Source organism: Coturnix japonica, chromosome 11 (assembly GCF_054131305.1).
Source record: "Coturnix japonica strain WE chromosome 11, WE-NBRP24, whole genome shotgun sequence".
In the NCBI taxonomy this organism is placed as follows: Eukaryota; Metazoa; Chordata; class Aves; order Galliformes; family Phasianidae; genus Coturnix; species Coturnix japonica.
Genome location: NC_140673.1, coordinates 23925249 through 23937282, shown reverse-complemented (window position 1 = coordinate 23937282; position 12034 = coordinate 23925249). Strand labels below are relative to the sequence as shown.

General features: G+C 39.3%; 2 protein-coding genes across 17 annotated transcripts in view; one reads left to right on the top strand and one right to left on the bottom strand.

Moving 5' to 3' along the window:
• TUT4 (terminal uridylyl transferase 4) overlaps positions 1–9476 on the top strand; it is a 37624-nt gene extending 28148 nt beyond the window's left edge. For 9 of the 16 annotated variants that reach the window (XM_015870549.2, XM_015870546.2, XM_085511689.1 and 6 more), the window contains 8 exons: positions 129–244; positions 537–697; positions 1635–1732; positions 2464–2989; positions 5594–5767; positions 6755–6842; positions 7775–7847; positions 9222–9476. In XM_015870549.2, the coding sequence (XP_015726035.2) occupies positions 129–244; positions 537–697; positions 1635–1732; positions 2464–2989; positions 5594–5767; positions 6755–6842; positions 7775–7811 (1200 nt within the window). In that variant the 3' untranslated portion in view covers positions 7812–7847; positions 9222–9476. Of the gene's footprint in view, positions 1–128; positions 247–536; positions 698–1634; positions 1733–2463; positions 2990–5593; positions 5768–6754; positions 7303–7774; positions 7848–9221 lie in introns of those variants that run through there. The other 7 variants (XM_015870557.2, XM_085511691.1, XM_085511693.1 and 4 more) reach the window with 5 other exon arrangements.
• On the bottom strand, positions 8278–11839 carry PRPF38A (pre-mRNA processing factor 38A). Its single transcript, XM_015870578.3, has 10 exons — positions 11676–11839; positions 11448–11607; positions 11145–11266; positions 10820–10905; positions 10551–10661; positions 9881–9993; positions 9462–9488; positions 9287–9384; positions 8848–8896; positions 8278–8602 (listed from the first exon to the last, which is right to left on the bottom strand). Exons 1-10 carry the CDS (start codon positions 11803–11805, stop codon positions 8560–8562), a joined length of 939 nt encoding a protein of 312 aa, XP_015726064.1. The 5' UTR covers positions 11806–11839; the 3' UTR covers positions 8278–8559.
• Positions 11840–12034: the final 195 nt, after the last annotated feature.

Here is a 12034-nt window from a genome sequence, read left to right as displayed (position 1 = left end):
GGGAAGGTATTGTCTAAGGGGCAATAACATTTAGGGAACTGAAGATAAGGCAAGTTATTTTTCTTTCATTTCTCAGTCTTTTTAAATGAGTGGTTTATACATTGTATCTGTATGATGTATTTTGATAGGAATACTTCTTTGACTCAAAAGTGCTGACAGATGGAGAATTGGCGCCCAATGACAGATGTTGTCGTGTCTGTGGAAAAATTGGTCACTACATGAAAGACTGTCCAAAGAGGAGGAGGTAAGTAATACACAAAGCCAACTACTTAAAAGTTACAATCTTTGTGATTAAATCAGGGGAGAGTTGGGGATTTGGAGTTTAAATGGAAATGAAGAAAATGCTCTGTATTGCATAGAAAATCGGAGCTTCATATCTGACCTCAACTGACCATCCAATTTTTGTTTTTCTTAACTTCTTTCTATATCTAGATGTATCTATATGCTGGTACAGCTGTTGGTCATGTAACCATTTACTTTGTGTATATCGAACTTTGTGGTTTTTGCATTTGTATTTATAAAAACTTGCCATTTAGGTTAAAGAAGAAAGAGAATGAGAAAGATGACGAAAAAGAAGTGAAAGAAGAAGATAGAGAAACAAGAGAGAAGAGGTGTTTCATCTGTGGAGATGTGGGTCACGTTAGAAGAGACTGTCCTGAATTCAAACAAGCCCGTCAGAGAAATAACAGTGTGCCAAGTAAGTAAAGCTTCTGTGTTTTTAGTATCATTTTAAAGTCCTGAGATCCATTCTTTCTAACTTTCTATCCAGACTTAGTAATTATCTTCAAAATTTGTTTCAGTGATTGCAAAGAAAAACAACAACGAAAAACCTTTTTGTCTGCGTGTTGTTTTTTCTGCAAGGGCAGTAGTATCTACTGAAATTCAGTCTTTGCATGGGTGATTAAAAAAAAAAAGTACTTAGCAGTAAGTGTAGTGTACTTCAGAGCCTTGCATTTCTTTGTCTTCCACTCACACTGGGTGCACTTGGTGTGGTAATCATAGTAATAATTGAATGCATTTCTTCTTCCAAGTATTTGTTAAATGTTAGCTAACCCTCCGTCATGTATGAGAGGTAAGTAAATGTATTTTCACAAAAAATCAGTGGTTTTAAGTAGCACTCTAAAAGCATGTAAATACATCAGGAGGCTTTTTAGATGCTGTTATATAATATAATGGCAAACCCATTTAAATTAGGCTCTTATGGGTCCACAGTACTTGAGAAATTAAGGAAGGAGATGATAAATTAACTTTAGAGAGAACCTTGCTGTTTTCTGTATTATGTTATCCCTTTCTTTTCCCTCTTTGCCCAAAAGTTTTTGCTGTTGCTAGTGCCATTTGAAATCCCACAACACAACAGCAATTGTGTGGAAGCCCTCTGTAAAGTAGCCTTCTTTACGTGTTTATGCTACAATTTGTACTGCACAGAATTAAATGTTGGCTTTAGCTGCTGTAAATATTAACATGAGCTGTTTCCAGTAGATGGAAAGGTTTCTGCTTACAGGCAGGAGTATTTAAAGTGATCTACCTACACTGTGTCACAGTGCTTACATTGTCACTGATTCCTGGTTCTGTGTTCATTATTCTGTAACCCATAAACTTGTGCTTTTTATTTAAACTTTTTGTTCTTTGATTAGGCAGCCAGTTGGTCCGAAGCATGGTAAATTCACAGCTAGTGGCTGTAAGCCAGCAGCAAGTGGAAGGACCCTTGCGCACTAGACAGTCATCAGAATGTGTAAGTTCCCATTAGCTACAGTATCAAAGCAAGTAGCTTTAACAAACTAGGAATTGGGTTGTGCTAGGAATAGTTTTGACCAGACTTTTTTATCAGATTCTTGACTGCCTAGCCAGGTAATACATGTGTGATTTGTAATGCAGTGTCTCTTTGAGATTGTTCATGATGCTTCAGTGTGGAAACGATGTAGTCAAATTTCATAGGAGAGTTCACAGTTCTGAAAGGTCAGCTTCAGTATCTGTCAAATATGGCTTGTGAAATCTTGTGCTTATTTATTTTTAATAGATTAAATAACAAATTAATAATTAGAAGCTTATTTTGGAATCACAGAAGTATCTGTGGTAATAAGAACTGCTCTATTTAGAAATAAGCTAAGTCTTTAATGAGATTCTGGGCTATAAATAAGCAAGATGGGAAAGACTGATTAAAAATGAGAAACAGATGCATAAAAAGTCTAATGAAGAGCTTGTGGTTAGTTTTTTTGCTCAGAGTCATGTTTTTGGTTGGGATGGGTCATGTTAACAGTCTAAATCATCTGCTGTGGAAAACAAATATCAGTTGAACTGCACTGGTTTAAACCGGCAGGAACTTGGGCTCAGTAGTTGGGATAATGCTGGGGGGTGCTCTGCATTGTTTTTATGAATAGTCTAATGCATTGCATACTTAGTAAAGAAAAACACTATTAAATTGCTAGTGAACTAATCAGAAGTACATACTTTTTTTCCCTCCAGTCTGATTCGCATCAATCATCTTATTCTCCACAACCTCAACAATTTACACAGAATTCCTCTCAACCAGCCTCCATTAACCAGACTCAGCCACAACCAATATCCCAGTCTAAGCACGTTCCACAACCACAGCAGGGTGCACAGCCACCCCATCAGGTCCAGCTGTCTTTGTTTAACTTTCCCCAATCTCCCCCGGGTCAGTATTCTGCCTTGCATAACCTGGGACTACTTCAGATGCACCATCACCACCAAATTCAGCTTCCCAACACTTCGTGGCCTATTCATGGGCCTGTTATTCACTCAGCACCGGGTAACCCTCCTCATTCTGCAAATGTTCCATTTTCTATGAGATCTGGCAGCAGCAGCACCACAAATAACCAGAGCAGTGTAAGCTTGAATGATCCCAGTATCATCTTTGCACAGCCTGCTGCCAGGCCCATGGGAATCCCCAGCACTTCTCACGAGGGACACTGGCACAATCCTGTGACTCCAAACTCACTGGTGAACAATGGCACTGTGGGGAATTCAGGTAATTCTTCTCTGTTGTATCAAACCTCTCACACTTTGTGTACAAATGTTAAATGTTACAGAAACAGCTAACTCTTACAGTTTGTTTTGCCTTAAAAATACAGTGCTTAAGAAACTAAGTACCTTCATTGTCTTAATGTTTTTGTAGGAAAAAAATTGTGCAGGTTGGATCTTTGTTGACTTTTAGTTGTTGATCCTATTTGCCATTAATGGCTGTGCAAGACATGAGAAAACATGCATTCAACTGAGAAATGTTCTAACAATTGTTTGAGTCTAAAGTGGATTTCTGTGAATGCAAAGAACAGTTTCTGTTTATGGTGCTGTGTAGATTATTAGATGAATGCTGAGACTACAACTATGAATTTGAGAGACTGGCAGAATTATGGTTGTGCAATCACACTGTTCTCTTGTATTTAGTGCAATATAGACATAATGACATGGTTTTTATACAGTCTGTTCTCCTATAGTTTATTCTGCTTCTTTTAGGTCCCTTCATCTTGACCTTATTTTCTGAGAATACATCATCAATGCTTTACATGCAACAATTGGGCAAGAGCCTTTTGCCTCATACCAAAGCCGAGTACATTCATGTTTGAGGCTGAAAGAAATAGTATATGGTAGTCAGAGCCCATATAGTTTTTAAAGCAACATAAAAAATGCAGCCCCTGAATTTGCATGTAATGGTCTTTTGATTTAAGTGTGTAGCTTTCCCAATATTTAAATATATATATATCTTCATAATGCAATGTGGTGATGCAGTTGTTCATCACAAGAGGTGGAAGCTGGGAATCTCTTGCACAGTTTTTCTCTGCACTAACAGAATAATTGACAGCAACAGTAGGTTTTCATCTGAGTCGACAGTGTTGCTGAGTTATACTCCACCAGTGAGTTTTTAACACTTTTGTTGAGGTGTGGGGGTTGCATGGTGTTGTATTTGAAGCTTTGTGAACATATTCTTGAGGATAAAGGAGCTGCTACTAAGATGCTGAATTTTCAGTGTGTTTAGTCCCTGAGCCTCCATAATTTCTGATCTAAATTATTTGTCCAGGCTCATCTGCCCCCTCCTCTACGCCCAGCCAGCCCTGACTTTTTCTCAGGCACCTTCTTCCAGTCTGACTCCTCACCTTAGTAGCTGTCTTCTTCCAGGCTGACTCTAGAATCCCAGTTTCTCCTTCATTCTCCTTCCTCAAGTAGTCCCATTTTTCATCACGTAGTCCAGTCAGTCTCTGTCTTCAGTCTGTTTCCTTCTGCTCTGTTTTATTATGTTGGTGGCCCTTCCTGCAGCAGAGGGGTTGGAGCCTGATGATCCTTGAGGTCCCTTCCATGCCAGGTCATTCTATGATTCTGTGATTATATTTACTTCTACTGCCATCTTGCCTTCACAGTTGTTGTCCCAGGTTTCTTGTGCAGTCTCAGTATTTTCCCCCTGCATGCCTTTTCCTAGTTTTCGGTCTAGGAGCTTTTCCTTTTTGTATTTTGATCAGCTTTGTTTCCTTTTATGGCTTTAATGATATGTAAGGTGACGTCACTGAATAGGTGCATAGTAAAAATGAGCTGCCTGCTCTGTTCGGAGCCTACTTTATACTTGTGTGGTACAACATAGAAGACTAAGTTCATGGACAACTTTGTCTTGACTTGCATGAACTTGACTTAGAAGATTTGCTTTCTTTCCAGTAGACCATCTGATCAGAAGTAGGATCATTAGAGGTTTCAGACAGATAACTTTTTTCACGCCTACTCCAGTGCCGTGCTCCATTACTATTTTTAAACCTGTAGCTTACTTCTATTTAATGAATGTCTGTCTAAAAGTTTTCTGACCAATCTGCAGTGGAGCTGACGTACTGAGAGCACTATTTTCTTGAATGTATTTATTTATTTTCAGATGTACGCTGTATACATTTTTAAATCAGCAGGCATTGCTGTGTCTTAAAAAAAACTGGAAGCAAGAAGGGCAATAGTAGTAATACAGCGTTTGGCATAAGCTGCTGTGTGCTGTGCCTCCTTGGATGCTTGATTTCTCATGCTTCAGTCTGCAGTAATACTAATTTGTGAATGGAATAGCTTATAATTTGCATACTTATTGCATAAGTTTGTGATCTTTCTCTCTAGAAATCAATTTTAAGTTGGTCTATCGGCCAACTATGTATCAAGTTTCTTAAGCATAGAAGTATCAGTGGATTTTCAGTGTGTAGTTCTTGAGTTCTTTCTTGCAGGACAATAGTTTCCGTGTCTCACATTAGCAATAGTGAAGATCTGTGTGGGCTCAGATGTTAGTGAAGTTGTTCAGAAATTGTATTTATCATCATGAAAATGATGTAAAGTCTAATTTATTTTTCTGTGGAATTGTGAAATTGCAGGTCTTGATTCTTAGTACTGATTCATCGTATGTCTTCCCTCCCCAATAAATTATATTAAAGTGAATAATGAAGTCGTTTAGATGGTAATTTTAATAATGTATGCTCAAAAAATAAAATCAAATGGTAGCACATCGGACTAATCACGATAAGTGCCCTGCAAACTGTTATTTGAGATGTAAATTATATTTGTGACTTACTGTTTAATTTTTCAACTTGCAATGTGCTTTTCCCTTTCAATTGAAAAATAGATCAGGGTTTCCAAGGACAGTTTGGTAAAATGAACCCTCCTTCTGTCCCTTGGGACCATGGGACCCCTACCCATTTTCCTCTCCTCCGAGGAGCGTGGCCTTACAATATGCCTCAGAACTACATGCAGCAGGGAAATGCCAGCTATCCACCGAACAAACCTTTCTACCCTCAAGGTACTAGAACTAGTATGTGAATCAACAACTCATGCAACATGTCTCTTTACTGTCTCCAAGGCTTTACAAGCCAAGGAATCATGTTTGACTTCCTAGCCTCCCTGGAACCATAATGAATCCAAGAATCAAATCTACACTTACTGGCTTCCTGTGTGGGTTAAAATCTTTTGGGGGAGGGAGGAATTAAATCAAATTCTGAGTTCTGCATCAGCTTGCACTCTTGCACTTCCAGACTTTTTCCTCCACTGCTGCTCTCACTGTAGAGCCACCTCTGCTTTGAGAGGGGTTAAGATGATTTGCCCATGAGTTTGTTAAGAATTTGAAGGAAATCTTGTGCTGATTCATTTTATTTGTCTTTTGTACATTGCTTGTGGAATGCCTTACATACATGAAAGTTTACGAGACTGTAGAATAATTCGAGTTGGAAGGAGCCACTGGAGGTTATGTAGTCCAGCTGCAGTCAAAGCAGTGCTGTCATCAAAGTTGTATCAGCTTCAGGCCTGACTTTATCTCAACTCTTCCTAATGCTAGTGAGGTAAAGATGTGCAGCATCTTCCAGGATTGGGAAAGACAGTAAGAAAAATACCCTTGGCTCCAGTAAGAGAAAAACTGTGCCCAAGTTTTACTTGGAAGCTGCAATTCCTGTGTTGCTGGGTCACACTATAAAATGAGAGATACTGGCACCAAATCTTTTTCTCTGTTGGCTGTATTGAAGTTTTCAAGTGAGACCCTCATTTTAATATTGTGACATTATTTTTGTTGAAGAGCTAAGATTGAAGTAATAAACGGATGTATTAAACTTTCTGAGGGAATTTTGGAGATAGCATTAAAGTAATACTGCATTGTCCCATTAAGCGGGTTAGCCATACAGATAGCATTTGTGTCAATCTAGAACATGACTTTATTTCTGATTAATACATTTTATATAGCTAAGCACTGTGAGAAATGCTTAACTTGCTGAAGTAATTGTAATCCATTTTCTTTTAGCTGGTCCACTGATGCAGAGTAACCAGCGGTTCCCGCTTCTGTCTCAAGGACACCCACACTTGAATCTGAATTACATTCAACAGAAAAAGTGAAGTTTAATGGGATTGTGGGTGGGTGGAGGGGGAGGGGAGGAAAAAATTCAGGTTCTGATTTAAAATCGTAATGCAACATGTTTAGATACAAGATTATTTAAGACTGTTTTTAAACTGTATCATTTGTACATAGATACAAACTATAGTTTTTACTGGTATCACCAAACGGAGTGATACAAATTTCATCTATTTTATTACCCTATTTTTAAGGGGAATTGTGTTTTGTTTTATCTTGATAAACTGTAAAGAGAGAGAATTTTTAAAATTAAGTTCTTTATTTTCTATTAGCTGTATTCATACTTCGGTTGCTTCAGACTTTATATATATTGTTCTAAAAAATAAAATTAGAAAGGGATTTCATGTGTTTAAAAATTTGTCACTTCTATTCTTTACAGAACTATGTAGTGCCAAAAAACTTTTTAAAAGAAAAATAAAACTGCAAAAAAAAGGATATAAGATTTGTTCTCCTCTTCCCTGTTTGTATGTTTAATTAGTAAACTGCAGTAACAGAAACAACGTTGAGATATTTTAAAGGAGAAAGTTGACTTGCTTTAAATGAGCCACGTTGTTCACAGGCAACATCTTGTAAAATACTCGATCAGACTTTTCTAATGAGTATGAAAATGTAGAAAAACAGGCTGTACTCCCAGATGGTTCTAAAGAAGTTAGTTTGGCATATTACCTGCTGTGGTGTCAGCACCCATTGGGCAGTATGAAGATATTTTGGTGGAACCCAGACTTTATGTATGCAGTGTCTAAGGGACAAGATTGTCAGCCTGTGCCCCTGAAACAAGGCTATGAATAGAGGTATAGCATAGGAGTTAAATACAACTACATTCCCGATATATTAATTTAATTATACTAAATGTACTAAGGTAAGAATTGTGATTTGAGTAAGAACTTTGAATATTCTTAATTTGAAAAACAGGGACTTGCCGAATGCTAACTTCGTTAAGAGATGGTAGAGCTGAGCTCATGTGTCATTTTCTACCCAGTCACAGGTAGGCCATATAAGTGATCTATCTTCAAAGTAGTGGTTTACTGTTTTTAAGTTTACTAAATAAGTTTCAGGTGAAAATGGCTATTTTACTCTACATGAATCTTTTCACCCAACTAGAACCAGCCTCAGAAAACTAAAGGATGGTCCCTTAAAAAAGAACAAACTGATGGCTGTATATTGCAGATTACTTAATGAAATCAGAAGCTAACGTAAACCCATGCTAGATTTCTGTGGTGTTGCTTCTTTTCCTGTACAGGAGGTTTATGGACAGACTTTAGGCTTGTAGTTCTTCAGTGTTTATGACTTAAGCATATTCACACAGCAATGGAATGTGGCACCAGTCAGTCAAAACAAAGCTTTGATTTGAAAATAAAGCCAGTTTCAGTTAGAAGGCCCAATGAAAAATTATACAAAAGAAACAGGAAAAAGCCTTTAAAGACAAAACTCTTTTTTTATTGCTGTTCACTGTTTTTTTACAGGCATTGAAAAAAACAATTTATAAACTACCTTCAGATTTTATCATAAGGATTAGAAAGTAAAAGAACTTCAGCTTTCCTTTAACTAAAAAATAAAAACAACAGAACCCACAAAAACAACACTTGTACAAGAGGAGAAGGATTAAAAATTGACTGCTAAAGCAGCCAGTGCATATTCAGCTGTCCCATAAAGCAGATAGGACAGTATTGAACTGAACTGCGTGCTGAATTAGTTCATTATTCATTCCCTCGACGACTCTTCTTGTGACTTTTCTTTGATCTGAAACAGAGAACAGTTGTGTCACAGTACTAGTGACTTCTAAACAAACAACATGAAGTATAGCAGTAAGTGGTGTTTTACACAGCCACATGAAGATAGTATTAATTGGAAAACATTGAATGAGGTACCATGTCAAATATTTAATTTACTAGATGGTAAGAAGACCTTCAGTCCAAGATTCAATGACAAGCATGACCTCCTGCAACCAGACAGACATCCTTAAGAAACATGCCATGAAATTTTACCTTTCAGGTGATTTGGAATGACTTCTGTGTCTGTGACTGCGATGATGCCCTATAAGGCAAAACACAAAAACAAACAGAAAAAAAAACAGTTACTTCCATAGACCCTGGAGGTCTTTCTTGTTTTGTCATTGGGCTGCAGGAAATACTGCAGGAAATCTGCTTCTGGTGACTAACCATCCCAGCTAATGGGAGAATTCTAAGCTTAATTAGGCACTCAAATTAACCTCCTGCCAAGTATCTGAAAAGCATACTCAGGCAATTTTGTGCGTATTGAAGCAGTTCTGCACACTTTCATACAATTAACCTCTTTATAAACCACATTAAGCATGTAAACTACTTTCTTGATACTATGACGCTGATTTTTCTTTCAGTAGATGTCGTGCTGTTTAAAAAAAAAAACAAAAAACCAAACAGATTAATTTATAAACAACAGAAATACCTGGAGATTTAGATCTTGATCTGTGGCGCCTCTCCCTGGATCTGCTCCGGTGTCGTCTTGGGCTTTTGCTGCGATGCCTCTCCCGACGTGGTGATGGACTGAGATGAAAGAAGCTTTTAAGACAACCATGCTAAAAACATACATTTTAACATTAAGTAATAGAATAAAAGACTACCTTCTTCTCTTTGGAGAGCGGCTTCGCCTGTAATTGAGGGAGAAAAAAGACATTAATAACAGGACCAGCAGTTTAATTTCCTATACACTCTAGCAGCTTCACTCTACACTGTCCTATAGCCTGCAGTGGTAGCGATGGGCTTGATGAAGAAGACACAGTATATGCTGTGGCTGGCCCATACACTGAGCAGAAGGGTTAAGTGATGAGTTTTTTCTGGCTTACTACCAATAAGGACTGGTATTTTCTCTCCAAACTTTGGCTTACGTGAAAATGCAGTTGGTTCCCCTTAAGTATCTTCATTCTACTATCATATTTAGCTAACATTGCCCAGAGAGATTCTAGGGCTCAACTGTCATCTAATTCATGCTTCACTGCAGCACATTAGGTAGAAATACTGCTGAAAAGGAGCCATGTCTTACCTTCGTGGAGACCTGCTTCGGCTCCGCCTGTATCGTATAGCTGGAGACCTACGGGGTTTGTCAAGGTCTCTGTAGCCTCTTCTGCGGTGATCAGGAGAGGGAACTCGCTCCAGCTGGGTACAGTGGGGAAAAAGGGTTCTGTAAGTCTTTCATCAAGGTTTGATTTATCAGTGAGAATTTCTGAATGATAAATGCAAGTGAAAAAAAGAGGAAATAAGTCATCCAATCAATCTTTTTCTTCCTCAAATAATTAATGTTCGTGTATAAGTGCTACTGCCCAAATTTGCTAACTGGAAATTAAAACTACCACTTTCATACTTAAATATGAAATTCTTAAATAGCACAGAATTGACTACATCTGTCATCATAACTGTCGCCATCTTTACTTATTGTCTGTGTACATAAAATAATTTATCAAAAACACATTCAAGTAGCACAAAAGAGATTCAGAGCTGTGATTTTTAGCAGGCAGGAAAGCTTGACAAACACCACTTCAGAGTCGCTTCAGGATCTAAAGCATTCTCACAAGCAGCTCATGTGAAAATCCTTCAAGGGAGGAGCTGATAGTTGCAAACAGATGTGATCCCTCAAATATTTCTCACAAACCCATACAGTTTGGGGCAGTTCCAGCAGTAGCTTTACCTATTCCTCTGTAGAACATGTCACTAACCTTTTCATCTTCCTCTTCTTCCTCCTCACTAGATTCTACATCATCCATGTCTTCTTCCAGAGCACTAACACGAGGTTCAAGTTGCTCAGCTTCTTCCAGAACATATCGTTTCTAAGAGAAATTACAACTTTATTCTTGGACTATATAAGATAAGCATCTAAGAGGCATTTGGCATGCCCAAAGAGTCTTAATTATAGCTTCGTGCAACATGCCAGTAGCTGATACAACTACTCAATATGATGCATTTAAAACCATTCACTTTTCCATACCTGCAATCGAGGCAAAATTATATCACACACACGTTCCTCATGGAGTAGTTCATCGATAAATTCATCCACGTGCATCAGTTCAAATTCTAGAGGGGAAAAAAACCCAGCATCTTAGATACATGGTTAACACTATATAAAGAAGATGAGACACTTCAGACGTTGCTGAAGGAGCTGTACAAACAATAGCTTTAAAATCATTCTTAATGATGAGGGAAATCCTTAGGCCTGTCTTGCAGAAAGGAAAAACTGCAGCACAGCTAAGATTAGCAAATGTCCAGTGCTTAAACTCACTCCAGTAGCGTGTTTCTTTGGTATAGATGCTTACCCCCATTTCTGTTCTGACTTTTTATTTTTCGATAGTCGTTGTACAGTGGCTCAAGATACTTGTAGCAGTCAATAGCTGTGCCTGTCAATCTCATGTACAACGCACCGAGCATTCGGACGTACCTGGAAAGTAAAACATTGCACACATCTGAACTTCCTGCATAGCCAACAGTTTAGGTAAAGAAAAACCATTCCCAGAACTTTATGAGAAGAACAGCACCCTGTGATAAAGAGCAGCTGTATGGACAGTTGTGGACATCACGTTTCGACACGTTAAAGGGGATGAAACGTGCTGCAGACTCACTTGAAGTCCTCGTTCTTGATGAACTCCACGATGATGTCCTTCTCGGGCTGGATCTGCAGCATCTTCAGCGTCAGACACAGGAACGGCGTCGGTTTGATGTTCCCTCCATACACCCCCCCCACGTACTTCAGCTCCATGGCCTTGTCCACCACCAGCTCGGCTGCCAGAGGAACAGCCGTCAGCAACGCCCTCCGCCTCCAGCTCCCCGCCCTGCCCAGCCCGCCATACCCGTGAGGCCGAAGCATTCCTCCTTCCAATACTTGGACTCGTAGATGCGGGTGCGGATAATCTTCTCCACGAGGTACTGCGGGTTGGTGCCGTGGATGCTGTGCGCGTCCTTTACCGTACGGTTCGCCATGGCTGCCCCCACCGCCGGCAAACACACACACCCCACTTCCGGGAGGAACAACACCAACTTCCGCTTCCTGCCCTCCACCCCGCCATGTTCTTTTCGGGCAGCGTATCACTTCCGGTATCCATTCCAGATTCAAACATGGAGGCGGCGTCGCTCCGTTACCTTCTCCCGCCCTCTCCGCTCTGTGCGCATGCGCGGCGGGGAGGGCGGGATTGCGGGTGGGCTTTGGCGG

Coding starts and splice junctions, on each gene's coding strand:
- PRPF38A (XM_015870578.3), bottom strand. CDS start 11,805: ATGGCGAACCGTACGGTAAAGGACGCGCACAGCATCCACGGCACCAAC. Junction 9,994..10,550: donor AAGAAGAGGAAGATGAAAAG/GTTAGTGACATG, acceptor CACTGTACCCAG/CTGGAGCGAGTTCCCTCTCC. Junction 8,603..8,847: donor CATTCCAAATCACCTGAAAG/GTAAAATTTCAT, acceptor TCTCTGTTTCAG/ATCAAAGAAAAGTCACAAGA.